Source organism: Enhydra lutris, unplaced genomic scaffold (assembly GCF_002288905.1).
Source record: "Enhydra lutris kenyoni isolate GAN:26980312 unplaced genomic scaffold, ASM228890v2 scaffoldscaffold77, whole genome shotgun sequence".
In the NCBI taxonomy this organism is placed as follows: domain Eukaryota; kingdom Metazoa; phylum Chordata; class Mammalia; order Carnivora; family Mustelidae; genus Enhydra; species Enhydra lutris.
In genome coordinates this window covers 5255747-5281193 of record NW_019154161.1, presented here as the reverse complement: position 1 = coordinate 5281193, position 25447 = coordinate 5255747, and the positions used below count along the sequence as shown (strand labels likewise).

The 25447-nt window shown below is 55.0% G+C and overlaps 3 protein-coding genes across 5 annotated transcripts; 2 read left to right on the top strand and 1 right to left on the bottom strand.

Annotated features, from left to right (window-relative positions):
• The first annotated feature begins 2344 nt into the window (after positions 1–2344).
• Positions 2345–9491, top strand: LOC111160805 (gastric inhibitory polypeptide receptor). The gene is given in 14 exon segments (XM_022524159.1): positions 2345–2416; positions 2829–2928; positions 3378–3485; positions 3955–4058; positions 4666–4769; positions 4964–5108; positions 5907–6029; positions 6031–6067; positions 6274–6334; positions 6663–6732; positions 6840–6928; positions 7019–7157; positions 9147–9188; positions 9285–9491. Coding segments are annotated over 14 exon segments (1401 nt in total).
• Positions 9492–12512: 3021 nt separating this feature from the next.
• LOC111160804 (small nuclear ribonucleoprotein D2 polypeptide) lies at positions 12513–18399 on the bottom strand. Its single transcript, XM_022524158.1, has 3 exons — positions 18318–18399; positions 16483–16662; positions 12513–12781 (listed from the first exon to the last, which is right to left on the bottom strand). Coding segments are annotated over exons 1-3 (357 nt in total). The 5' UTR covers positions 18320–18399; the 3' UTR covers positions 12513–12606.
• Positions 18400–19114: 715 nt separating this feature from the next.
• On the top strand, positions 19115–25310 carry LOC111160686 (glutaminyl-peptide cyclotransferase like). Of its 3 annotated transcripts, none has more exons than XM_022523972.1 (7): positions 19115–19345; positions 19837–19980; positions 20746–21027; positions 22478–22630; positions 22720–22819; positions 23323–23439; positions 24468–25310. In XM_022523972.1, exons 1-7 carry the CDS (start codon positions 19136–19138, stop codon positions 24611–24613), a joined length of 1152 nt encoding a protein of 383 aa, XP_022379680.1. In that variant the 5' UTR covers positions 19115–19135; the 3' UTR covers positions 24614–25310. The 3 variants fall into 3 exon arrangements, with proteins under 3 accessions (XP_022379680.1, XP_022379682.1, XP_022379681.1); XM_022523973.1 differs by lacking the exon at positions 19115–19345 and adding an exon at positions 19381–19555; XM_022523974.1 differs by lacking the exon at positions 20746–21027 and having other exon boundaries at positions 19135–19345.
• The last annotated feature ends 137 nt before the right edge of the window (positions 25311–25447 follow it).

Sequence of the window (25447 nt, the reverse complement as noted above, 5' to 3'; positions counted from 1 at the left end):
CCCACTCCTGGTGCTGGACCTTGCATCCCTCCTACTCCCCGCCCCTGCTGGCACATCAGGGCCTCAGTTTCTCCTCTGCAAAGTGGGCACATTCACCTCTGCCCCACTTAGTCCCTGGGTCCCAGGGGACGGAGTGCTCCTGAGTGTTACGAGTTGACTAATGTGCATGCATCGGCGGTTTGTATTACTGGGAGATGAGAACAGCGAGAACCGGCACGGCACTCGGCACTGGGTTTCTAAGGCTTCCCCCCTCCTGTACAGACGCTCCCCGTTCCCCATATTTTAGAACAAAGGAAGAGACTGGAAGTGGAGACTGTGGAAAGGTGTGTGATTTGGTGGCGTCTGTGACCATGAGACTCTGTGTGGCTGTGGGTTTGTGTGTGAAGGTGGCATGATGGGGTGTGACCCTGTGTGCGTCTGCGGGGTGTGGGACGCCATGAGGGTGGCACAGTGGCATGCGATGTGTGTGTGACTCTGTGGGACTCGTGAGCATGGGTGAGGATGGGGAGCAGAGTCGTGCATCCCTACCACCGTGGCACTGGGTGTGACCGTGTGATGGTGACAGCGTGACATGACACCCTGAGAGTGTGGGCCTTATTGGCGGTTGGGGAAAGTGTGTTGTTCGGGTGTGGCTGTGGACTCTGGGGACCGTGGGAACTGCGAGAGTGTTGATGGGTAATGGTTGCATGACCTAGTGTGGGGCCTGCAGCAGGGGAGGGCAAGGATTATATGCGCAAGGGACCGTGTATAGGTGTGTGTATGTCACTATCGGGGTCATCCTTCCAGCCTCTGCTCCATGCCCAAGCCTGTGCTGAACAGCTCTGGGGACCCAGTGGGAACTGCAGGCCAGTGGGGAGACGAGACCTAGTGATTGTGCGACTGACACGGTGTCACAAGAACTGTGGGAAGCCGTGATTTCGTGGCTCTGGGAGCGGAGTCCAGGTGCAGGGCTGTGTCGCCGTCAGCCTGGCGGGGGAGACCTCAGCTCTCTGAGTGACTGCGCCTGTGTGCCCTGGCTGGGTGGGATGGGCAGGTCAGTGGGAGAGACTGTGACCCCGGCTCCGTGACTGCTCTTCCACGTGACGCTGAGTGACTCTGATCCTCGTGCACCACTGCCCCCCCTCCCAGGTCTCTGACCCAGAGCTCCCCCTCCTGTTCCCTGGCCCCGCCCTCTCCCACCACCCCAGGCTGTCACCTCTTCCAGAGCCCAGGCGAGGGAGGCTGTAGAGGCAGCAGCAGAGGCGGCAGCGGCAGCGGCTGGAGTGAGTGACCAAGAGCAGATCTGGGACAGGTGAGGGCTTTCCCGATCCCAGCCCGTCCCCCCGCCCCCATGTTCCACTCAAGCCTCTGGGGTCCCTGTTTCTCTGTTTCTTAGCCCCTGCCTTTGTCTCATTGTCTCTCTGTGCCTGTGTTCTCTCTTCTCCAGTCTGCCCGTCTCTCCATATCTCTGTCTCCATGTCTCCCCATCTCTGTTTAGCCTCTGGATGGCTCTGTTTCTGTACCTTCATCTCTCCTTGCCCCATTCTCTGTGTCTCTCTCTATGTCTCTAGCCCCTCTTTGTCTCCTAGCCCACACTGTATCTGTCTTTTGCTCTCTGATCTCTTGCTGCGTGTCTCATTCTGCTCAGCCTGTATGTCTCTCAGTCTCTATTTCTGTTTCACCCATTTCTGGGGCTCTGTCTGAGATATCCTCTGCTTCCCCCTTTCTCCACAAGGTGCTGTGGGGGGAGGAATTGGGGTTAGACTAATTTTCAGGCGTCTGGGCCCCTGCAAGCCCAGGGTCTGACTCCTCTCTGGTCCCTAGGGAAAGGGTTGTTCCCTTGACTCTGGGCTTCATGCACAGCCGGCAAGTTTTATAGGGTCGGGATCCTATTTGCCATTTGAGAACCCTCTGGGCTTAGACAGCGGGAGCCCTGAGGGTCCTTCCAAGCTCCACGCCTGACGGTTACTGTGCCCTCCTCTCCCAGGCAGTCCCCCAGGTTCCCCAGAATCTCTAGGTCTAGACTCCCGGTGACATTAGCGCTTCCGCCCCGGGCAGCTCTAGGGCAACCTTGCCCTCAGCAAACACCCCCTTCCCCCGCCGCTGCCCCAGCAACAGTTGGGGGCGGGCCTGGGAATCACGTGCTGGATCTTGGCCACTCCCACTCTCTCCCCACCCCTCAATTCACCACTCGTGGGGATGGAGGGGGCCACTGCCTCCTAGTCCGCCTGTTCGAATCGCGGAGCGGGTGGCGCCGGGGCTGGAGGCGGAGGGCGGAGGCTCCTGACTCTGTGCCCTGATCCTCCAGGCCGGACTGCCCCTTCTAGACCAGCCCCTCCGCCCCTGATGCCCCGCCGCCCTCACGATGCTGAACTGTCAGCCTTGGCGGCTGCTGCTGCTGCTCTTGTGGTGGGGGCCGCTGCTCCGGAGGGCGAAGGTGAGGACCCCGACGAGCCACAGGAGTCCAAGTCTAGGAGGGAGGTCTGGGGACAGTTTTGAGGCTCCCCCCGCGGCAGAGAGACTTTTAAGACTGCCCACCTGTCCAGATTCAAGTTGTTTCCAGTCTCTCTTCTTTCCCCCTCAAATCCTCTTGATGATTTCCAGCCGCTCCTTCCCCTAATTTTCCTGAAGGTTTTCAGCCTCTTCCCCCCTCCCCTCCCCAAGTAACTCTCCTGGTCTAAGCATCACTTAAGACCTAGAAGAGGTTTCTAAGTCACCCAAGACTCCCGGACAGAACAGGGCAGCCTCGTCAAGTCTCTGTAGGGTGTTTCTAGCCCACACGAACCGTGCTGTCTAGGAGGCGGGGGGTCGGTCGGAGTTGGGGGGGCCTCCCTCCTCTCTTTCCATAGACAGGCTCTGTCGGGGAGACGGCAGGGGAGCTGTACCAGCGCTGGGAACGGTACCGCAGGGAGTGCCAAGAGACGCTGGAAGCCTTGGACCCCCCAGCAGGTTTGACTAGGGGGGCGGAGACTGGGGGGCAGGGGAAGGACTGGGGCTGAGAGGGGTGTGCTTGAGGCGGGGCTAGGATTGACGGACGGAGCCTGAGGAAGTCTGGGGTAGAGGTGGGCTGGGTCGGAGTGGCCTGTGTGATGCTTGGCTTCGGTGGGAAGGACCTAGACCTGAGTGGCTGGGGAACTGGGGCGCAACGTGGATTAGTGGTAGAAGCCCGGGTAGAAGCTCGGAGTCTCCGGCGGGGCTGCAGTCAGGTGGGTGGAGCCTGAGTGGACGGTGGATGGGGCGGGGCCGGGGGGTGTCTGGTGGGAAGGGCTGTGACGGAGCCCGGGACTGGACGACCCCAGGTGGGCGGGGCCAGGGCCGAGCTTGCTTGGGAACCGCGGAGAAGCCTTGGTCTGTGCGCGGTTTATCCACCCGATGTCTGGCCTCGACGCCCACCTCAGGCCTCGCCTGCAACGCGTCCTTCGATATGTACGTCTGCTGGGACTACGCTGCCCCCAACGATACTGCCCGTGTGTCCTGCCCCTGGTACCTGCCCTGGCATCGTCATGGTGAGGCGTCCCCTGGACCCCGGGCCCACCCCTGACAAAATTAGCACCTGCCCCTTCCCTAGACACCACTCCCAGGAGTTTGCCTACACTTGATCTCCAGCACCTTTCTGTCCAGCTGGGTGTCTCCCCCTGCCTGACTAACCCTGGCTCTGTCACTTAATGCCCCTTCTCTGTCTCTTTATCTCTCTGAGGACCAAAGAGTTCTTATTTTCTCTGGGCATCTTGGTCTTCCTGTCCTAACTAGCTGTTTGGCCTACAGCAACTTACTTAACTTCTTTATGCCTCAGCTTCCTCTTCTGTAAGATGGGGTTGATAACGGTATCATTTTTATAGGCTTGTTATGAATATTAATTTAATTATACACATAAGGGTTTATTATCAGCACATCACTTTGGCTATCTCTGCCTTTGTATTACTTTTGTCTTTCTGTTCTCTGTGCCTCTGACCCCTTCTTTTGTTTCCCCCACAGTGGCTGCAGGCTTTGTCCTCCGCCAGTGCGGCAGTGATGGCCAATGGGGACCTTGGAGAGACCATTCGCAGTGTGAGAATCCAGAAAAGAATGGGGCCTTTCAGGTAAGAAGCAGTGAGGGATTCAGGTCAGGATGTGCAGGGAGAGATGAAAAGGCAGCTGCCTCAGGCCAAGCCTGAAACCCCTTATACTATTCAAGATTCTAGGTTCCAAGCAATAGACACCCAGCTTAAACTTGCTGGGTGGAGAAAGAAGGAGAAATGTATTGGCTTCTGTGATTGAAAAGTATAAAGTATCAGCTTCAGGCACAGCTGGATCTAGGTGCTCAGTGATGTTGGGAATCTTTTTGTCTCTCAACACACCATGACTTTGTTTTTCTCTGTGATGATCTTATCTGTTCTGTGGGATGGAAACTTTGGTCCTCATTATTTAGCACCGGGCTCACATCCCACCAACCAAACAAGACTGGGAGACTGAACTGTGTTCTTAATAGCTCTAACGTAATGTCCCAGGACCAATACTTTGGGTCATGCATCCAGCCTGCCCTAATCACTGTGTATGTATGTGTGTGTGTCTGCACGTGTAGGAGGTTATAGAGAACGTTGGGCAGGAACAAAAAGCGGGGTCCCTTTCTGGTCCTGAGTGGAAGCACTGAACTGTTCCTGTGTCCTCCTACCCTCCTGCAACCCCCGCTCCCCGACCCCGACCTAGGATCAACGACTGATTCTGGAGCGGCTGCAGGTCATGTACACCGTGGGCTACTCCCTGTCCCTTGCCACGCTGCTGCTAGCCCTACTCATCTTGAGTTTCTTCAGGTGCGACCTCCAGCCTTGAGTAACAGCAGCAGGGCCTGGGCCTCAGTGTACCCAGTAAGATGGTGTGGTCAGGCTCCACGAGCGACAGGCCTCCAATAGGGTTCTGCGGGAAGGGCGGGGAGGTGATTTAAGGGACTCTGTGTGGCCGAAGACAGGTCTCCAGGGGTCCCCAGACTGTGTCCTAAATCCCGTAGGCGGCTACGCTGCACTCGCAACTACATCCACATCAACCTGTTCACGTCTTTCATGCTGCGGGCGGCGGCCATCCTCACCCGAGACCGTTTGCTACCTCCACTGGGCCCCTACCCCGGGGGCCAGGCCCCTGTCCCGTGGAACCCGGTGAGCAGCACCCCTCTCTTTCTCAAATTGGGATTCTGCCTCCTCTGGTGGGGCCAAGAGGCCGCCAGCCCATTTACTACTTCCTACACCATCAACAGTTTCTCTCTCTTGACCTCTCCAAACACATTTGGAGAGGGGTCCTCCCGGCTCAGCCTCCTCCATCACCCGCCCCATCACCTACTATATGGGACTTTTCCCTTACTTGGCTCTCATTATCTCACCCCTCCCTGGACTTTTCCAGCAAGGAGGGTTCCCTGATGGAGGTGAGGCTTGGCGAATGGGAGAAACTAACTGGTAGGGGCGGGGATTTGGTAGATATCAATTTGTGACTGTGAGACAAAGGTGGGGGAGGCTAGAGGCTGGGGGCTCAGGTGAGAAAAACTTTCTGGTAGCGAGATGCTACGGGGTGGAGGAGTTCCCGTGCTGGAGGGACAAGGGTGACGGGGTGGGAGAAACTTTTTGATAGGTGAAGTAGTTGAGTTCAATTTTTAGAAGGTGATGAGGTGGGAGAGACCATATTTGGGGGCCCACGTGTGGGGTGGGGTGGGGTTGGGGGAGGGGACTCTGATAGCAAGATGGAAGATACCAGTTGTTAAAGAGGTAAAAGCGGGACAGCTCACAGAGGGGAAGAGAATGGAAGAGAGAAATCAATCCCAGACACCATCCTCTGGTGCTGCAGAGCGGGAAGTGAATAGTGGCTGGCAGATGGAGGCGGAAGGACGATCAGGTGGAGGAGGAAGGCTTGGGGACACCCTGGAGGCCCTGACCGCCCCCTCCCCCTGTCTGGCCAACCCCTAGGCCCTCGCTGCCTGCCGCACAGCCCAGATCGTGACCCAGTACTGCGTGGGTGCCAACTACACGTGGCTGCTGGTGGAGGGTGTCTACCTACACAGTCTCTTGGTGCTTGTGGGAGGTTCCGAGGGGGGGCCACTTCCGCTGCTACCTGCTTCTCGGCTGGGGTGAGCCCCGACCCTGTCCCCTGCCCAGTCCGGTGCGCCTTCACTCCCCGACTCCCCTGCTGGTCTACCTCAGGGGGTCTCCTCCCCTTTCTGGGCTTCTGCCTCCCCACCCCGGCGGGGGAAATTCCGCGGGTCTTGGGCCTGGCGGGCCCGTGCGCGCGCTGACAGCTGCGGCGGGGTGGGGGGCGGGGGTCGGGTCTGCACAGGGGCCCCCGCGCTTTTCGTCATTCCCTGGGTGATCGTCAGGTACCTGTACGAGAACACGCAGTGAGTCTTGGGGTCTGGGGTGGGGCCTGGGAGGCGGGCGGAGCGTTGAGGGACTGGGGCGGGTTGTGATGGAAAAGTGGGGAGATTTGAAGGGCACGTGCAGGCAGGGGCTTGGAGGGGGTGGGTAGGATCTAAAGGAATGGGGAGCTAGGAAAGATGGTGTCCTGGAAGGAGGGGGGCGGAATGGGGGCGGAGCCTGTATAGTAGCAGGCGGGGCTTTAAAGGAACATGGGTGTGGCATTAAGGAAAGTGGGCGGAGCTGGCGAGAGAGGGTGTGTGATCCAGGGAGACGCGGGTTCTTCTCTTAGCTCCACTCTTCCTCCCCCAGGTGCTGGGAACGGAACGATGTCAAGGCCATTTGGTGGATCATACGCACCCCTATTCTCATGACCATCTTGGTACGGCCGACCCTGACTCCAGGCCACCCTCTGGAAACGCTCACCCTGGGAGACAGGGCGCCACCCTCTGCCTCCCAGGATGACTCAGCCTCTATCTCTCCCTGCAGATTAATTTCCTCATTTTCATTCGCATTCTTGGCATCCTCGTGTCCAAGCTGAGGACGCGACAGATGCGCTGCCCCGACTACCGGTTGAGGTGAGGGAGCGGGGCTGGGATGGAGGGAAAGGGGCGGGTGCGAGATGGAGGACCTGGGTCCACGGGAGCACTGCCACCCTCTACCCCCAGGCTGGCTCGCTCTACGCTGACGCTGGTGCCCCTGCTGGGCGTCCACGAGGTGGTGTTTGCTCCGGTGACAGAGGAACAGGCCCGGGGTGCCCTGCGCTTCACCAAGCTCGCCTTTGAGATCTTCCTCAGCTCGTTCCAGGTGCTAAGGCGCTAAGGCGGGTGCAGGGGCTATACCCTTCGTCCTGGGCCCCTCCTCCCCAGGCACGGGGTCCACAGTCGTCCAGTGATGCAGCCCCAGAATGGGGTGTAAACATGTCCACGTGTTCATTCAAACATTCTGCACAAAACTGGGCTCGCTCTGTCCTGAGCTGGGGAGGCGGACAGACCAGGAAGCCTCAGCAGCACTGCCCCCTAGTGCAGATGGAGGGCTCTGCAGCCCCGCCCGAGCAGGGCCAAGTTCAGGTTCTGCCACTTCACCGCTCTGTGGCCTTCTCCTAGAGTCTGAGCTACGGTGAGGTAAATGGGGAGCAGACGGCCCAAAATGTAAGGAGGCACTCCAAAATTTAAGGCCAACCCTGCACTTGCCCTGCCTGACCATAGTCACCATGCCGCTTTTCTTTGTCGGGCCTCAGTTTCCTCATCTCTAAGTGGGAACAATACTAATCTCACCTCACAAGGCTGTTCATTCATTAAATTCGGCAGAAATGTATTGAGCCCTTACTGTGTACCAAGCACTCTTGGAGGCCAAGAGCCAAACGGTCCCTAACCTGTAGCCGGAGAGACAGATGCTAAACATGCTATATAAATAAAATATACAGAGTGTCAGACGGAGAGATGTGCTTAGAAGGGAGGGAGCAAGAAAAGAGAGGAGCAGACAAAATATGGGGTTATAAACAGCTGGTGAGAGCCTCACCAAGAAGACATTGGAGCAGAGACCTGGAGAGAATAAGCCAGGCTGGCAAATATTTGGGGGAAATGTTCCAGGAAGAGAAAAGTCAAGTGCGAGATCCCCAATGTGGGAGAGAGTACCCTTCCTGATGGAAGAAGGGCAACATGCCCGAGGCGGTGGGAGCCAGAGGCAGCAAGGGGAGACACGACAAAGAGGTGAGGTACCCAGGCAGATCCTTGGGCCAAGTGAGTACCTTGGCTTTGACCCGAGGGAGGCAGGAGCCATGGGAGCAGAGGGATGTGATCAGAGTTAGATTTTTAACAGGATCATGGAAATTAATAGCAAAATTTGTAAGATCTTAACATAAAGAATTGATTTGTATTACTTTATCAAGTAACAATAGTAAGTAGATTTTATTTATTTATTTTTAAAGATTTTATTTGTTTATTTGACAGAGATCACAAGTAGTCAGAGAGGCAGGCAGAGAGGGGAGGAAGCAGGCTCTCCATGGAACAGAGAGCCTGATGTGGGGCTCGATCCCAGGACAATGAGATCACGACCTGAGGGGAAGGCAGAGGCCCCAAACCACTGAGCCACCCAGGCGCCCCTATTTTATTTTTTTAAAAGATTTTATTTATTTATGTGATAGAGATCACAAGTAGTCAGAGAGGGAGGCAGAGAGAGAGGAGGAAGCAGGCTCCCCGCTGAGCAGAGAGCCCGATGCGGAGCTGATCCCAGGACCCTGAGACCATGACCTGAGCTGAAAGCAGAGGCTTTAACCCACTGAGCCACCCAGGTGCCCCGTAATTAGATTTTATAAAGTTTATATGTAAAATGTATACTTATATAAAGATAACTCTTAAGTAAAAATAATTTATTAATATATGTAATATATATAATAATGTTATAACAAGTTTAAGGTTAACGCTATGTACCAGGCACTCCAGCTTCCTACATATTATTACAATTCTCACAACCACCACTGTATTATGATCCCATTTTCCAGATGAAGAAATTGAGGCCCAGAGGGGTTAAGTGCTTGCCCAAGTGGGTCAGAAAGTGGGGAAGCAGTTCTCATATCTTGGCAGCCTACCTCCAGGGTCCCCTGTTAACCCCCTCATTGCTCAGCAAACCCGGGAGGGCAAAGGGGGGGCGAGGGAGAGGGTGATTGAAGCGGTCTAGGACTGGGGTGGCGGCAGCCCAGGTGGTTTGGGACCCGGTAAGGATCCGAGCTCACTCGGAGGGTATCTGCGATCGTGCCCCCACTCTCCGGTTAACCTCTACGCCTCCTCCCGGCAGGGCTTCATGGTCAGCGTCCTGTACTGCTTCATCAACAAGGAGGTAGGGACAGCCCCGGCTCGCCGCCCGCGCCCTCTGGCGGCCGCGCGGGGAACGGACGGGAGCGCGGGGAACGTTCTGAGCGCGGTCGCCCTGCAGGTGCAGTCGGAGATCCGCCGCTGCTGGCACCGCTGTCGCCTGCGCCACAGCCTCGGGGAGGAGCGCCGCCAGCCATCGGAGCGCGCCTCGGGGATCTTGCCCTCCGGCTCAGGCCCCTGCCGGGGCGCCCCTGACTGTGCCCTGTCCTTGGGGACCCTCCCAGGGCCTGGGGATGAGGCCAGCCGGGTCTTGGAAAGTTACTGCTAGGCAGCGGGATGCTGTGTCCATTCGAGTTCGCATGCATTTGTTGAGAGCCTACTGTGTACCAGGCCCAGCATGGAGGGCGCTGGAGAAACTGGGGTGCGGTGGGAGGGGGAAACAAGACAAGGTCCCTGTTCTTCTAGAGTTCACAGGTCATAATGGGGCGGAGGTGGGCAGCTAAGACAGATAAGTTAGACACACACTCTGGAATGGCTAATGAGGGAAAATTGGAAGGGAGCCTAAGGTGGTTCAGGAGGGCATCTCTGAGGAGGTACCACTTAAGCTATGCCTGCAAGAGGTGAAGGAAACCCTTTGGGAAGAAGATTCTAGGCTTAAGGAACAGCATCTGCAAAGGCCTTTCCACAACAAAGAGCTTGGCGCTGCCTGAGGACCAGACAGGACCAGACGCTGCCATGTGATGAGACAGATTACTAGGACAAGAGAGGTAGCTGCGGAGGGGTGTGAAGTGGTCGGGCGCCGGTGGTATTTAAAGGCAGAACTGAGAATTTGCCATTGCTTTGCAGGAGGGAAGTGCATCAAGAGAAGTCAAGGAAGCCTCCTAGGTTTGGGATGGTGGAGAGAGAGAGATGGGGTCAGGGTGGGGTGAGCCAGGTGCTCTCTGGGCAAGTCAGGCTGGGAAAAAGGCCCTGGAGCTCACAGGAGAGGTGAGAGATGGAAAGAGAAATGTGGGCGGCACTGGGGGGCCAGAAAGGAGGGTTTGGTGTGTAGACTAAACAGGAGCCATTCAGGGCAGGCCTCAAGAGTTGAAAGCGGGACCGCTGCTGGCTGGGGTCCAGGGGAGGGGTGTGGTGGATGCACCTCCCCCATTCCTTTGCAGCCCCTGGGGAACTAGGAGAACTAGGGAGAAGCTGACAGCCTGTATCTGGACCACCTGTACACACAGAAGACTCTCGCTCCTAAATCCGTCTGCCACTCAGATCTACACTCAGATCCAGTTAGCACCTGGGTGTTGGTTTCCTTAGGGTCCCCAGCCCCCCTGGACAGATGTGCCCCGCAGCAGCTGGAGTCCTTCAAGCTTGGGATCGTGCTCTAAGGCCTTGTCATTCAAGCCTGAGAAACAGCTCTCTTTGTGCATGGGAGGTGTGTGGGAGAATCTTCTTGGCCAGGGCATCAGGAGAAACAAGAGGCAGGCTGTCCCCCCCCCCCCCCCCCCGTGGGGACCTTGTAGTCTCTGCAGCCATGTGCCGCCCCTGTCCCCCATGCCTAAGAGAAAGCCCTGCTGGGATTGCTCATATGATCTCCCCGTACTTAACTATTTACAGTGTATACTATTAAAATCATGTGTATGTGCCAAACATTTTCCCAGGGCTGCTCTCTAAACGGTAGTGTAGGAGGAGTAATTCTGCAGAAACCAGCCTGGTCCAAACTCAGTTTGGCCACTTGTTAGCGGTGCGACTTGGGAAAAATTCCCAGCCTCAGTTCCTACTTCTGGAAGGTGGGTATAATGATGATATCTACATTTTTACGGTTGTCTGAGATTCCAGTGAGTCGTTCTTAAGGTAATTCCTGGCGCATGATGCGTGCTTTTCCTGCAGTTTCTGCTCTCGCTTTCACCCACTGAAGGACGAGGTGATTAGAAGCCATTTGGGCAGGGCTGGGCGAAGACGTGAGGAAACTCAGCCTGAAGCCCAGCAAGGTGCCCAAGGCTGGACCTGTGCTGCCCGCCCGCAGGGCAGGGATCTGAAGCCAGGACTGGGACTCCAGAGCCTGTGCTGTTCCAGCTCCCGCACAAGAATCGAATCCTTGCAGGGGCGGGGAGTGGGGCAGGAGCATCTCCTGCAGCGGCACCACTGCCCCCACATTACACATAACTTGGTTCCGTCATTTCCTGAGTAACCCTGGGCAAGTCACTCACCCTCTCTGGGCCTCAGCTATCTCACCTGGAAAATGGCTCTAATGGCTCTGTAAAATGGCTCTAATATCTGCCCACTAGGTGACTGTTCCCATTAGATGTGGGCCACTCAGTAAACGTGCATCTTTATAACCTCACAGCTGTCGCCCCGTGTCAAGCTTCCTCTTCCTGTCACTACCGGACTCATGGACTAACTCAGGATGTGCCTTCCACAAGTCAGTGTATCAGACATCTCCTTTCATCCCGATCTGAGGCCTGCAAACTCCCACACCCACCTGGTGTTTGGTCTTATCTGGAGAACAGAGCGCAAGATGTAGGCAGAGACAGAACACAGAGACACGGGTTGGGGAGAGCACAATGTGTGCGTATCAGAGCAAAACCAGGATCTTCCTTATCCCCCCACAATAAGTGAGAACAGCCCTTCCCATCTCTATCTCCCCACATTGGTCAGAGAATTTCTCCCAGGGCTAATGAAGTTGTAATTTGAGGCCAGTGGAGCTCAGGGTTAAGCCCCAGGCTCTGGCGCAGGGTGGGGTTGAATTACACCATCACCACTTCCTGGCAGGGTACCCCTGGGTAAGTGCTCGCCCCTCTCTGTACCTCAGTTTCCTCCTCTGGAAATGGAGGTCTTCATTAACAGTGTCTGCTCACGGTGGCTGAGAAGAGGTCAGATCAGCACAGAGGCTAGGGCCTGGCACCCTAACAGCTCAGCAGGTGTTAGCCGCGATCGCTACCGGTATTTGGGTACTGGTTGCTCTAACTAGATCCTCCTCCTCTTGTCAGTGAGGGCCGGTCGGGGCTCTTCTGGGTGCTGCTGGGTCCCCAGCACTGCAAACAGACCTGGCAGAGGCGGCACTCGGGGGGGGCTGTTTTCTACTGAACAAATGGGAAAGACTGCAAGAAGTTCTGAGCTAGACTCTGCTTACTGAGAGAGGGGCAGAGGGAGGGAAGAGAGAGAAGCAGTGATGAGGAGAAGCTAGAAAAGATTAGGAAAGGAAAGGGAACTCTCTGTATCCAGCCCACTCGCTTCACAGATGGGGAAAGTGAGGCCCCAGAGAGGCAGAGATGTCCTAACCCCAAGCACCCGGCCCCACACCTAGCTGCCTCCCTTCCCCAAGTCTGACCTGCTCGCAGGCTCTGGGAACAGACAGATGCCACTAGAAAAAACACAGGACTTTATTATTCCCATTACAAAGGGCAGGTCTTCGCACGATGAGGGCAAGAATTCTGACGGCAGGGAGGAGGCCCCTACTTGCCAGCGATGAGCGGGTTCCGCAGGACCACGATGACCGAGTCCCCGCGCAGGAACATCTTGGAGATGTAGCGGTCCTTGTTGACTGGCTTGGACTTCTTCTTGCCCTTGCCACTCTTGGGGACCTCGGTCCACATCTCCTTCACATTCTCCAACACCATGTTGCAGTGCCTGGGGTTGGGGGAGGCACCGGGATTGAGGGGGGAACCTTCCATCCGCCCCTCTTCCAGCAGCACCCACAGAAGGTGCAGGCCTGGGACCAGGACAGCTGGGGCTCCCACGCCACCTCTGCCAGTCCTCAGGTTGAGGCCTGGGCAAAGAACTTCACCCCTTTGGGCCCCAACGTCCTGCTCTCTAAAATGGAGCCATTCCCAGAGCCCCCTCATAGGGCTGCCGTGAGGATAAGTCAATACGGCATTCTCGTAAAGACTCAGAACAGGGCCCCAGCCCAAGGTAAAGGTAACCAAAATGGGTCTGCTTGAGTTTCCGAACTCCAAGGACTTCCGAAGGCAGCAGCAAAGGAGCCGCTTCTCTGCGGAACCAGAGGCCCCTGGGGCCTCTGAGGGTACATGACGCCTCCACTGCCGGCCCGCGTGGACCCTGTCTCCTCACGGTGCCAGAGGGACGCATGTGAGGACAGGATGCATTGGCTCACTCCGCAGGCACTTAAAATGAATACAGCCCTGAAGCAAACAGAAGATATCCCTGCCCTGACCGGGTCTGCATTCCAGTGAGGAGAGAAGGCTACAGAAGTCAACAGAAGGCCCCGATACACTATCAGATTGTTACCTGCTATGAAGAACAATTAAAGCCAGGCGAAGGGATAGAAGGATAGAAGGAAATGTTACCGAGTGGCAAGAAAACAGAAAATAGTTAAGAAGAGCGGGGAAGCTCTGCACCTTGCTAGGGAGTAATATCCAGGAGGGACTGCTGAGTGACAAATGCCAAGTACACGAGGAAATTGATTCTTTTGAGGGGAAGAAAGGGGGTAGGAGGAGCATCAATGTTGCCACTTGCTTGTACAATACAGAATCCTAGAAAACATTCAGAGATGGGGGTGGGGGCAGTGGGGTGACCTGGGTAGACTGGGGACAGGCTGGATGGAAAGTCTTCATTAGACTGCTACTACTGTTTTTGGAATCCTGTGAACATGTCAGCAATTTAGAGAAAAATAAATTAAAAAAGAAAGTGGGGGGCGCCTGGGTGGCTCAGTGGGTTAAGCCTCTGCCTTCGGCTCAGGTCATGATCTCAGGGCCCTGGGATCGAGCCCCGCATCAGGCTCTCTGCTCAGCGGGGAGCCTGATTCGCCCTCTCTCTCTGCCTGCCTCTCTGCCTACTTGCGGTCTCTGTCAAATAAATAAATAAATAAATCTATAAAAAATAAAAAATAAAAAAAAAAGGTAGCGTACCAATATGGAAACATTTCCAAGGTATACTGTTAAGTGAAAAAGCTGAGGTCTAAAACTGTGTGATGTGCCATTAGCAGTGAATTAAAAGTAAAGGAAAGCACCCTCCTCTGTCCATCGGTCTGATGTCATGTGAGGAGACAGACCTGAGGAACTCGCCATGAAGGGATTCGTGGGGAGGGAAACTGGTGGGCAGGGAGCAAAGACTCGCTCTTCATTGGGCGCTTTTGTTTCTTTTCAATTTTGCCTCAACTGAATTCCCTGCTCCCCCAAGAAAGTAGCGTAATTAATACAGTAAGTACCGGGGTTAGGAACGCCTTAGCGCCCTGCAGGGACGTTCTCAGACCACTGGTACAGTGTGAAAACAAGATGCAGAAGAGCACAGGGGAGATTCAGTCTTAAAAACAATTAAGTTTATGACAGGACGGCATGTCAATTAGACCTCAAGAAAGCTGCTCGCTAACACCACAGAGGGGTCCCTGCATGTGTGTGAGTCCAGTGTGGTGTGGCAGGATACGTTCTAGGGTGAGAGGCTGGGCAGGGTGGAGAGGTGGGAAGCTGATGTGGGGACAAGCAGCAGGAGGGGAAGAGGAGAGAATCACCTTAAAAAACAAACAAACAAAAAAACAAAACAAAACAAAAAAAAAACCAGGGGCACCTTAGTGGCTCAGTCAGTTGAGCATCTGCCTTCAGCTCGGGTCATGATCCCAGGGTCCTGGGATCGAGCTCCCATCAAGCTCCCTGCTCGGTGGGGAACCTGCTTCTCCCTGTTTCCTCCCAGTTCACCATCTCTGTCACTTTCTCTGTCTCTCTCTCAAATAAATAAATAGAATGTTTAAAAAAGGGGGGAAAAAAGTATACATGTGGGGTGCCTGGGTGGCGCAGCTGGTTGAATGGCGACTTCTGGTCTCAGCCTGGGTCACGATCTCACATTGTGAGATTGAGCCCTGCCTTGGGCTCTGACCTCAGTGCAGAGTCTTGCTTGGAACTCTCTCTCCCTCTGCCCCGCCACCCTAAATTAAATCTTAAAAAAAAATGTGTGCGCGCACACACACACACGTATATAAATAACCCACCACCTGCTGTGCTGTTGCTAAGTGCCAGGTCCCTCTTCTAAGCACGAAGTCCACAGTCCTCACAGCATCTCACCCCCAGGAGGCAAACACTAGGGTCACCTTCAGCTTCCAGTGCAGGATACCAGGCACAGTGGGATGACATTCTGGTAGTGGCAGAGCCCGTGTTCAAATCCAGGTCTACCTGCCTCCATGGGCTCGGCACTTCCTGTTCTCATTCTCATTGTCCTCAAGAAACTGAGGCTCAGAGTGAAAAGACCCATTCATGGTCACATAACAGCGTGTGGCAAAAACATTCTAGACTTACGCTTTGCCACACTACTTCCCAAATGCTACCTGAAGCCTGCAGGATATATGTTTACTGAGCATTTACCACGTGAGCTACTGAGCCAAGGACTCTTCCTACAGAAATCCTCAATCCTCACAACCATCCTGCGAGGGCTATTTTTATGAGGCCCTTTTTGCAGACAAGGACACTGAAGCCCAGAAAGGGAAAAAACCACGCGCTGTTCCGTCTGGCCGGAACACTCGGACCGCAAGTGAAGCTTGCTCCTTCACTGTATCTAGGTCTGATCATCACGGCCTCTTCCTGTGGGGCCTCTCGCGTTACAGTCTAGGACAGCACCTCCTTCCCAGCACTCCAAACTCTCACTTGGCTTTTCTTTTTTTTAAGATTTTATTCATTCACGATAGGGAGCAAGAGCAAGCACGAACTGGGTCGGGGCAGAGGGAGAGGGAGAAGTAGACTCCCCACCGAGCAGAGACCCTGACACAGGGCTCAATCCCCTGACCCCAGGATCATGACACGTACATGGGAGCAGATGCCCTCCAATGGAGTCACCCAGGCGCCCCTAGCTTTACTTTTCTTATGACAAATTATTTACATGCCCACTGTCGGCTTCCCGACCTACAGTGTAAGTTCTCGGAGTATAGGACCCATCTTTGCTTTAGTCACTGCTGTCTCTGGACCCTAAAACAAGTACTGGGCATGGGTACTCTACGTTATAACGGCAAAAAGTGATGAAGAGCTTCCTGCGTGCCCGAGGCTGTACTGCTGAGGACTTCACTACACGTCACATGTATTAAGTCTGCAAGCACCAGAATTAGCGTCATTGTATGGAAGAGATAAAGTTACTTGCTGAAGGTCGCCTGGCTGCTAAGAGGCAGAGCTGGGACACGAATCCAGGAAGCCTGGCTCCCATGTTCATGCCCAGCACTACTGCACCACACGGCTGGACGGACCGCAAGACATGGCAAGACACTGTCGCACCTTGTGGTCTGCTGGTACTTATGCCCCAGGACTCTGAAAATCTTGACTTCGGGCTCCTCCCACTGGAGCTGGGACCACATTCCTGGGCTTGGACAGAACACGTTCCAGGACCCCCGCGCTCACCTGTCAAAGGCCTTCACGCGGCCCAGGAGCTTCTTGTTGTTGCGACAGTTGATGAGCACCTGGGTGTTGTTCTTAACTGACTGCGTGAGCACAGAGAGTGGACCCGTGTTGAACTCTTCCTCCTCCCGCTTCTGCAGCTCCTCTGGGGTCATCTCACTCTTGGGCTTGTTGAGGAGGCTCCTGAGTGGGCAAGCATGGAACCCACAGGTGAGGGGGCCCAGTGCTGGAGCTTGTGTGGTCACATGGCCTTGCACTTGGGGGTGTCTCCCCAACCTTTCCCCAACACTCCCACCCTCCTGCTCAGTCCCTCTCACTTGCCATCACCTCTCGGATGCTTAACAGACACTGCCAGCCTCACACACCCTCCGTTGAGCTCCAGATCTCCCAACCACCCCCAACCTCCTCCATCCACAGCCTTCCTCGTCTCCATCCTTCTAGCTCCCTGAGCAAAACACTCTGATATCAGTTTGACTCTTCTCACATCCTACATTCAATGTGCCAGCAAATCCTGTCATCTGTCTCTAAAATAGACCCAAAAGCTCACCTTTCTTACCATGGCCTAACCTCCATCACCTCTCTCTTCTAACAGCCTTACTTGCCTCCCTGCCTCCACTCATGCTCCCCAGCGGTCTGTTTCCCGGAGGAGTCCCAGAGGTTGTATCAAAAAGTAAGTCGTGGGGCGCCTGGGTGGCTCAGTGGGTTAAGCCTCTGCCTTTGGCTCAGGTCATGGTCTCAGGGTCCTGGGATCGAGCCCCACATCGGGCTCTCTGCTCAGCAGGGAGCCTACTTCCCCCTCTCTCTGCCTGCCTCTCCACCTACTTGTGATCTCTGTCAAATAAATAAAAAATATTAAAAAAAAAAAAAAAAAAAGTAAGTCGTATCTTCTCATGCTTCGAAATCCTCCCATGCCTTCCATCTCTTTGTAAAAGATAAAATCCGAAGTTTCTACAATGCCTTGCATCTGTCCATCCCTCTGGTCCACCAGTGGCCTCCTAGGTGGTCCTTTAAGGTATCAGGCAAGCTTTCACTTTGGGCCTCTGCATTTGCTTTCCCTCTGTCTTTACCCTCCCCAGATATCTCGGAGGATCTCAGGGTCTTCAGGTCTTTGTTCAACTGTAGCTTTCTCATTGTGTCCTGCACTGGTTATTAAGCTACTCTCTCTCAAAACTGGCACACCCCATTGCTTTTACCCTGCTCTATTGTTTCTTTACTCACAGCTCTGGTCACCTAACACGCCCTATGCTTTATATGTTATTATATGTTACCTATGCTTTATAATGTATTCATTGCCGGCCTTTTCCCACCCCCGAAGCTGCGGCTGGGGAGATTTTTTTTCTTATGGGGCAGGGGTGGTATTCACTGATGTATCCCACGTGTCTAAAGCAGTAACCAATAAGGGATTGCTCAATAAATAACTGCTGAGTGAGTAAATAAATCAGGAAAGTCATTTCGGCGACTCGTGAGCTGAAAAACTCTCGAATGAGGTGAAAAGCCAACCGCCTCCCGCTCAAACTGTCCAGAAAAGTCCCGCACCTAAAGCCGTTATTTCTAAAACTCCACACTCCTGTTTCCCAGGTTCTTTGCGTCCCCTTAAAATCCGTTTCAGTAAGACCAATTATCTGGGAAATCCTAGCCCGTTAACGGATAAAGATGCCTTCTGTCTCGAACTCAGGACCCGTCAAAGGCCCCACGCCCGTCCTCAAACTCGTCAGGAGAAAGGTGCGTACTTTACCCCTAAGATCTCTGTCCTCGTCCCGCCTCTACCCGCCACCGGTAAGCGGCCACATTTACGTCCTCAACCCCAATCCCGCCACCAAAGCCTAGCCCGGCCTCACATGGTAATAGTGGCCGCGGTTCCAGGTCAGCACCGTCTCCTCCGCGTTGCGGTTGCCTCTGTAGGGAGAGCGACACGCGGGACTTCCGTTTCCGGCAGCTCACTTCCGCTGGCGCCTGCGCGATCCCAACCTGCGGAGGCGTGGCCTGTTGCCATAGCGACCCGCGCCAGCGCCGCGCAGAGGTGGGGTGGAAGCATTGCCTAGTAGTTCAAGGTGTTGCGGGACCATACGGGGCAGATATTCACGACAATGGAGAGAAGGAAAAAACGGATTCGACTCAAATCATTTCGTTGTAGAGCGGCACAGGTTGAAGGAGGGAAAGGACACCCCTTTCCAAATGCCCGCCGGCCCTGCCTTCGGGGGCGCGGCCTCCACGAAGCCAATCGGCTCCTTGCTTCAGGGACGGACACCGCCCCTTTTCCTTCAGGGTCTGTTCTATTACGTGTCTATTGATCTTTCCGACTCCGAGTAACCAATCCTTTGCCTTCGTACGGGAGGGGCGTGGACCTGCACCTGGGTCCAATGTTTTCCGCGATCAAACATTTCTCATTGGCTTCCTTTCCTCCGCTGAGGCGGAGCCTACCCCTTTCGCTCTCCCTTTTGGGGTTGTGCAACTCTCGGGGGAACCAACCCCAAAAGCCCCAGGGAGACAAGGAGGCGTGTTCTCAGGACTACAGTCCCCATTGGCTTCACTGACCGAGGGAGGGTGGGATGGTGCAGCCGCTCTTCTTGTTCATTGGTCCGGTGATTCCATGGGGTGGGATTTGGCTGGGCCTAAACTATCCGCGGCCAGAGACCGGTTTCTGGGCGAAGCTGCCATGCCTTCCGGGGGCCGCGGGCGGTCCCGGCTGCGGCTCGGGGAACGTGGCCTCTTGGAGCCACCCTCACCGCCCAAGCGCCGCCTGCTCCCGCGGGCGCATTTCTTGCCCCTGCTTCTGCTGTCCCTGGCCGTGGCCTCGGCGTTCTACACCATCTGGAGCGGCTGGCTCCGCCAGACTGAGGAGCTGCCGCGGGGCCGGGAGCTGGGGGTGAGGCTGGGCAGGGACAGGGGCACCGCGGGAGCCCTCGATCCCCGCCTCCCCTTCCCTGCGGTCTCAGGTTGACGTGGCTGTATCGGATGGCCCCAGCCGCAGGTGCTGCGGTCTCCATCGTTAGAGCGCATGCCCGTTGCGAAAGAACTGAGGCTTCGGGCTTATTCTGCAATAGGTGGTTCTCCCGAAGAGGAAGGGTCCGGAGTAGTAAGACTTGGGAGTTCTGGGTTCTAATCTGAAAGTCAGCTATTTGGAAGAGTCCATCCTCTCTCTCGGCCTTGATTTCCGCGTCAGGAGTGGGGTGGGCTGGACCTCAGGGGCTTACAGGGACTTCTCCGGAGTCTAGAATTTATCCTGGAAACCTCCAATGCTGGAGTCTCGAATTAGGAGGAAGAACCGGGGTTTCTTAGGGGCGATGGCATCCGGGTTGGGGTCGGAAGGGAGGTTGCTCTCACGCTCGGCTCTTCCCTATCCCATCCACTCCTAAGGGCCGGTTGATCGGAAGCCTCCCCGAAGCTCGGCTGCGGAGGGTGGTGGGGCAGCTGGACCCAGACCGTCTCTGGAACACTTACCTGCGCCCCCTGCTGGTTGTGCGGACCCCGGGCAGCCCCGGCAATCTCCAAGTCAGAAAGGTAAGGGCCCCCACCTCCAACCCCTGGCCCCGCAGCCTGCCAGGGAATAGGAAATAGGCATTCTTCCCAAGATCCCCCAAGCAGCTAAGACGCAGAGCTGGGACTCTGACTGGAGCTAATCTGAATCTAGAGTCCCACGTTGGTAACCACTAGGCTGTATTGTTGTCTGTACTCCCCGCAGAAGCTTACTGTGTGCTAGGCAACAGCTCTATGAGGTGAGCACCCATGTAATCCTCACTATGAAGATGGAAACTGAGGACCGGAGCAGTTAGGCATTTTGGCCAAATCAAGAGCTAATAAATGTCATACCTAGGGTTTCAATCAAATTACAGATTGGCTCCGGGGCTGGCACACTCCCAGAAAGCATCTAGTCATTTGAAGACTTATCCCTAGAGTTCAGATCCCACCTCAGCCACTTGGAGTGTGACCTTGGACTAGTTTCTTAACCTCTCTGTGCCTCAGTTTTCTCAGCTATGAAATGGAGCCATCGACAGTCCCTATTCCTACAGGGTTCCTAGAACAGGTCTTGGCACACAGAGAGTGCAATGGACGAGTGAGCTGGGATTAGCCTTGGCGTGGAGAGGCAAGGTCATGACACACCTGGCACTCAGTAGGCCCTCAGCAAAAGCGTGTCAAGGGAATGACTTAAACCAAAGTGGGGATTAGGAGTCAGCCCAAGTGCTCTGCATGGCTCAGGTCACATGGCCCTTCTTCCAACCTCCTCCCCAGTCCCTACCCACCCTCCCACCTCTCTCCTGCCACTAGTTCCTGGAGGCTACTCTGCGGACCCTGACCGCAGGCTGGCATGTGGAACTGGATCCCTTCACGGCCTCGACACCCCTGGGGCCACTGGACTTTGGCAACGTGGTGGCCACGCTGGACCCAGGGGCTGCCCGTCACCTCACCCTTGCCTGCCATTATGACTCCAAGCTCTTCCCATCTGGGTCGACTCCCTTTGTGGGGGCCACGGATTCGGCTGTGCCTTGCGCCCTGCTGCTGGAGCTGGCCCAGGCCCTCGACAAGGAGCTGAGTAGAGCCAAGGAGCAGGTGAGGAGTGGGGGGAAGGGTGGGAGACCAGGGCTGCCTCGACCCTAGTCCAAGCCCCCAACCCTCCCTGCCTGGACTTGTCTTTCTATCTCCGTTCCATACTTGCAGTCACAGGGATCTTTCCCTCCCCTGAGTGTCAGATCCCGTTTCCTCTCTGCCCAAAACCCTCCCATGGCTCCCACCCCATTGGAGACATAAGCCAGAGTTCTAATAGGGGCCGTGAGTCTCCTCTCCCTCCCATGTCCCTCCTAACCCTGCTCTAGCCACCCCTCCACTTCCTCCGCGTTCCTCGGACTTACAGGGCTCACTCCCGCCCGAGAGCGTTTGTACCTACTGTTTGGTCAGGCTAGAACATGCATTTCACAGACATCTTCCTGGCTGGCTCCCACCCTTCATTCAAGTGTCCACTCCGATGTCACCACCTCTGAGATGGTTTCCCAGCCGCCCTGAGAGAGCCCCGTCAGTATCCCAAGCCTTTATGGTGTTTAATGTGGATGTGTTTGTCCGTCTGCCCAGCTAGATCAAAATCCTTCAGGCCGGGATTTGGGAGCTCTTGTCTTCTGCTGTATTCCTTGAGTCCAGAAGATTACCTGGCAGTAAATTACGTCAAGAGAAATGTGTAGGATTTGCAAATGAAAGAAAGCAAAAAAAAAAAAAAAAAAGAAAGAAAGAAAAGAGAAAATGAAATGAAATGAAAAAAAAAGAGAGAAAAAAATGAAATTAAATTTAAAAAAAAATAAAAGAAAGCACAAATGTCCTCCTGCTTCTCCCCTGCTCAGACCCCTTCCGTGGTTCAGACCCCCTCAGGCCTCTTCACAAAGCTCTCTGGCTCTGGTGCCAACCCTCGGCCTTATTGCTTCTTGCCTGGAAACACTTGCCCCTCTGCCCCGTTTTGTCAGGCCAGCTCCCACTCACCTCCGTGCAGACGTCCCTTCCCAGCAGACCCAAAGTGCTCCCCGGGCCAGGTTATCCCCCACTCCCTTCCCGTGCTCTTTTGGAACCCCAAAGTTCTTGGAAGCATTCGTCCCAAGCGCATTTCACTGCGTAATGATTCGTCTGTGGGTCCGTCTCTTCTGTTAAAGGAGCCTAGAGAATAATAATAATAATCAGAGCCGCCCCTTCTTAGTTACTATATGCCAGGCGCTGTTCCAGGACCTGGATTTGCACCCTATGATTTGCACCTTATGATTAGAATTGTTATTAATCCCATTTTGTCATCTGATGCCTTGAGAAGTTAGTAACTTACCTGTAAGTTAGTGCTCGGCTATGAATGGGCGGAGTCAGGATTTGAACCCAGGTGGTCTGGCTCAGGTTCCACACTTCTGGCCCCCACGCTCTGCAAGTGAAGAGACCTAGTTTGCCCTATTCAGTGGTGCAGGCAGGCAGGAAACGTGGACGGGTCGAGGCCGAGGGCTGGAGCCCAGCTGGCCCTGACCCCTGGCTCCCACAGGAGGCCCCGGTGACTCTGCAGCTGCTCTTCTTGGACGGTGAAGAGGCCCTGAAGGAGTGGGGGCCCCAGGACTCCCTCTATGGCTCCCGGCACCTGGCCCAGCTCATGGAGTCTGCCCCCCACAGCCCAGGCCCCACCAGGATCCAGGCTATCGTAAGACCAGGGCCCCCATTGGGTTCCGGTGAGGGCGGGAGAGGGCAACACAAGGTTGGCGATATCCCACCCAGCCTCTCTCTTCCTAGGAGCTCTTCATGCTTCTCGATCTCCTGGGCGCCCCTAATCCGAACTTCTACAGTCATTTCCCTCACACAGCCCGCTGGTTCCATCGGCTGCGGAGCATCGGTAAGCATGAAGGTGGGGGGCGGGCAGCGGCCTGGGATGCTGGAGGAACAGCCGGGCGGGGCAGGTACCTGTTTTCTGAGGGGTCATCCAGCCACCCTCCACCTCCCTGCTGTCTCTCTAAGAGCAGAAACACACAAAGATCCCACGGCAATCAAGTGCGGTGATTCCACACAGGCCCTGGGGTCCAGTAGCCTTGGCTTTGAATTCTGGCTGTGCCTCTTCCCAGTTGGGTGAACCTGGACTAGTGGCTTCATCTCTCTGAGCCTCTATTTCCTATCTGTAAAATGGGCACGATGATAACAATAGTAGGGAGATCTACCTTCTAGGCTCAGAGGGAATAGAGGAGACCGGGAACACAGTGAGCCCATGGTAAGGGTTAGCAAACTGCATCCCTGTGGGCATGATCAGTGCTTCACCCCCAGCCGCCCTGCCCTTATCTGTGAACAGGGGACCCTTTGACCCTGAGAGGCTGACCCTTGCTTTCTAACCCCCACTGCCACCAGAGAAGCGACTGCACCGCCTGAACCTGCTACAGTCTCATCCCCAGGAAGTGATGTATTTCCAGCCGGGGGAGCCCCCTGGCTCCGTAGAAGATGACCACATCCCCTTCCTCCGTCGAGGTACTTGCTGTGGGGTGGGGGTAGGGGGGCGGTGTCCAAGGGAGGGACAGGTGGGACCTGGATCTGGCCCCTTCCCAGGGTCGGGGACTGGTGGCAAGTTGCTGAACATCTTTGTGCCTCGACTTTCTCATCTGTAGAATGGGGGCACTAAGAGCCCCTACCTCAGACTTGTTGAGGGGACCGAATGAGCTCATCATACACGTACAGACATTACTTGCACAGTGCCTGGCCCACAGTAAGCATTCAGAGAATGTTAGCTACTACTGGCGGTGCCTCAGTGAGCACAGATTCCAGTACTTGTCTTTCAAGGCCCTGCGGGAGCCCTGCAGAATCACGGAGGAGCTTCCAAAAATGTCCAGTTGCGTTTCAGGCGTTTTTCATTTCACTGACCCACAATCTTGGGTCTCTGAGTTAGTTTTACAAAACTCCCAGATAATTCTGCCACACAGCCAGGGTGGAAGACATCTGGTAGAGGGGTTCAGAACATAGGTTTTAGAATAGGACAGACTGGGGTGCCTGGGTGGCTCAGTGGGTTAAGCATCTGCCTTTGGCTCAGGTCATGATCCCGGGGTCCTGGGATCGAGCCCCGCATCAGGCTCCCTGTTCAGTGGGGAGTCTGCTTCTCCCTCTGCCTGCTGCCCCTCCTGCTTGTACTCTTACTCTCTCTGTCAAATAAATAAAGTCTTAAAAAAAAGGGCAGGGGAGCTATTCATAAAGAGAAAAAGAGCCTAATAATATACCTGGCAATCTGAGGTCAAAGACATCTTTCCCTTCTTCTGGTCTTTGCATAACCCCATGTTTTGAGTTTCTCTAGTTGGTGTATAAGAACAATACATGTACTGGATATGTATATATTTTTAAATGAACATGTTGCCCTCACACGCTTAAAATCATCCTTCAGAGTTCTTCAAGTGCCAGGACAGGGTATCTTCTGGATTGGTGGGGGGGGGGGGGGTGAGGCAGGTTTCCCTGGGCCTGGGGCTGGGCTCCTGGGTCGGCCTGACCGAGCCTCCCCTCTCTCCTGCCAGGGGTCCCAGTGCTCCACCTCATCTCCATGCCCTTCCCCGACGTGTGGCACACACCCCACGACTCTGAGGCCAACCTGCACCCCCCCACAGTGCACAACCTCAGCCGCATCCTCGCCGTGTTCCTGGCTGAGTATCTGGGGCTCTAGCCTCCGCGGCTAATGCTGGAGGAGAGGAGCCCAGCCAGGACGTGCCAAGGACACATGGAACCAATGGACCTCAGGCCAGGCTACCCCGGGGTATGCTGGCTTATCCTTTTCTTTGGTATGGATTCTACTTGCGCTATGATTTGAAGACCCTCTTTCCTCTGTCTCAAGCCACCATTCTTTAAAGACATGGAGGAGTCAAGACTACTGTGGGGGTGGCAGCCAAAGGAATAAGGGCTTAGACCCCGTCCTGGAGGAAGCAGTCGGTCAGAATAACCTTCTGCAGGGGCCAAAGGCTCTTCTCAGTTTCATGGTTGGCAGACCTCGGGCTGGCATCTGGACCGGTCAGAACACCCCGCCAAATGAATTCTCTGCGGCTTGTGTTTTTATGTCCATGGAGTGCCGTGTGGGGGTCCACAGGAGATGTGCTTGGACGCAGGAACAGAGGAGGTGGAAGCCAATATTTGGGAACTCGAGTCGGCCAGACCCAAGGGCAACAGACCAGTGTTTCTGTGAAACATATTCTACAGAATTAGCATTACGAGGTGTTGCATGAAAAAGGGGATCGAAGACACGGGATGAGACATTAAATGAGTTTCTTCATTGCACAATGTGAATTTTCAAGATTAACAGGGAGTGCAGTGTTGTCTTCCCAAAGTATTTCACCACTGGAGCCCTTTATGGGGAAGCGCCTAGGGTACCTCAGAAGACACTTTGGGAAATGATAGGTTTTGACAGTTCAAGTGTATTCATGGGAGGAATGAGTAAGACGGATTCACTGCCAACGAGTTCTACCAAACCATCCTTTCCTTTTCACTTGTGGGTTGAGGAAGTACT

Bases quoted from the DNA above. Each gene is read 5' to 3' on its own strand.
- LOC111160804 (XM_022524158.1), bottom strand. The intron at 12,782-16,482 runs GTGAGCGCGGGG...CCCCAACCCCAG, and splicing joins CGCGTGAAGGCCTTTGACAG to GCACTGCAACATGGTGTTGG.
- LOC111160686 (XM_022523972.1), top strand. From the start codon at position 19,136: ATGCCTTCCGGGGGCCGCGGGCGGTCCCGGCTGCGGCTCGGGGAACGT. The intron at 19,981-20,745 runs GTAAGGGCCCCC...TCCTGCCACTAG, and splicing joins GCAATCTCCAAGTCAGAAAG to TTCCTGGAGGCTACTCTGCG. The intron at 23,440-24,467 runs GTACTTGCTGTG...CTCTCCTGCCAG, and splicing joins CATCCCCTTCCTCCGTCGAG to GGGTCCCAGTGCTCCACCTC.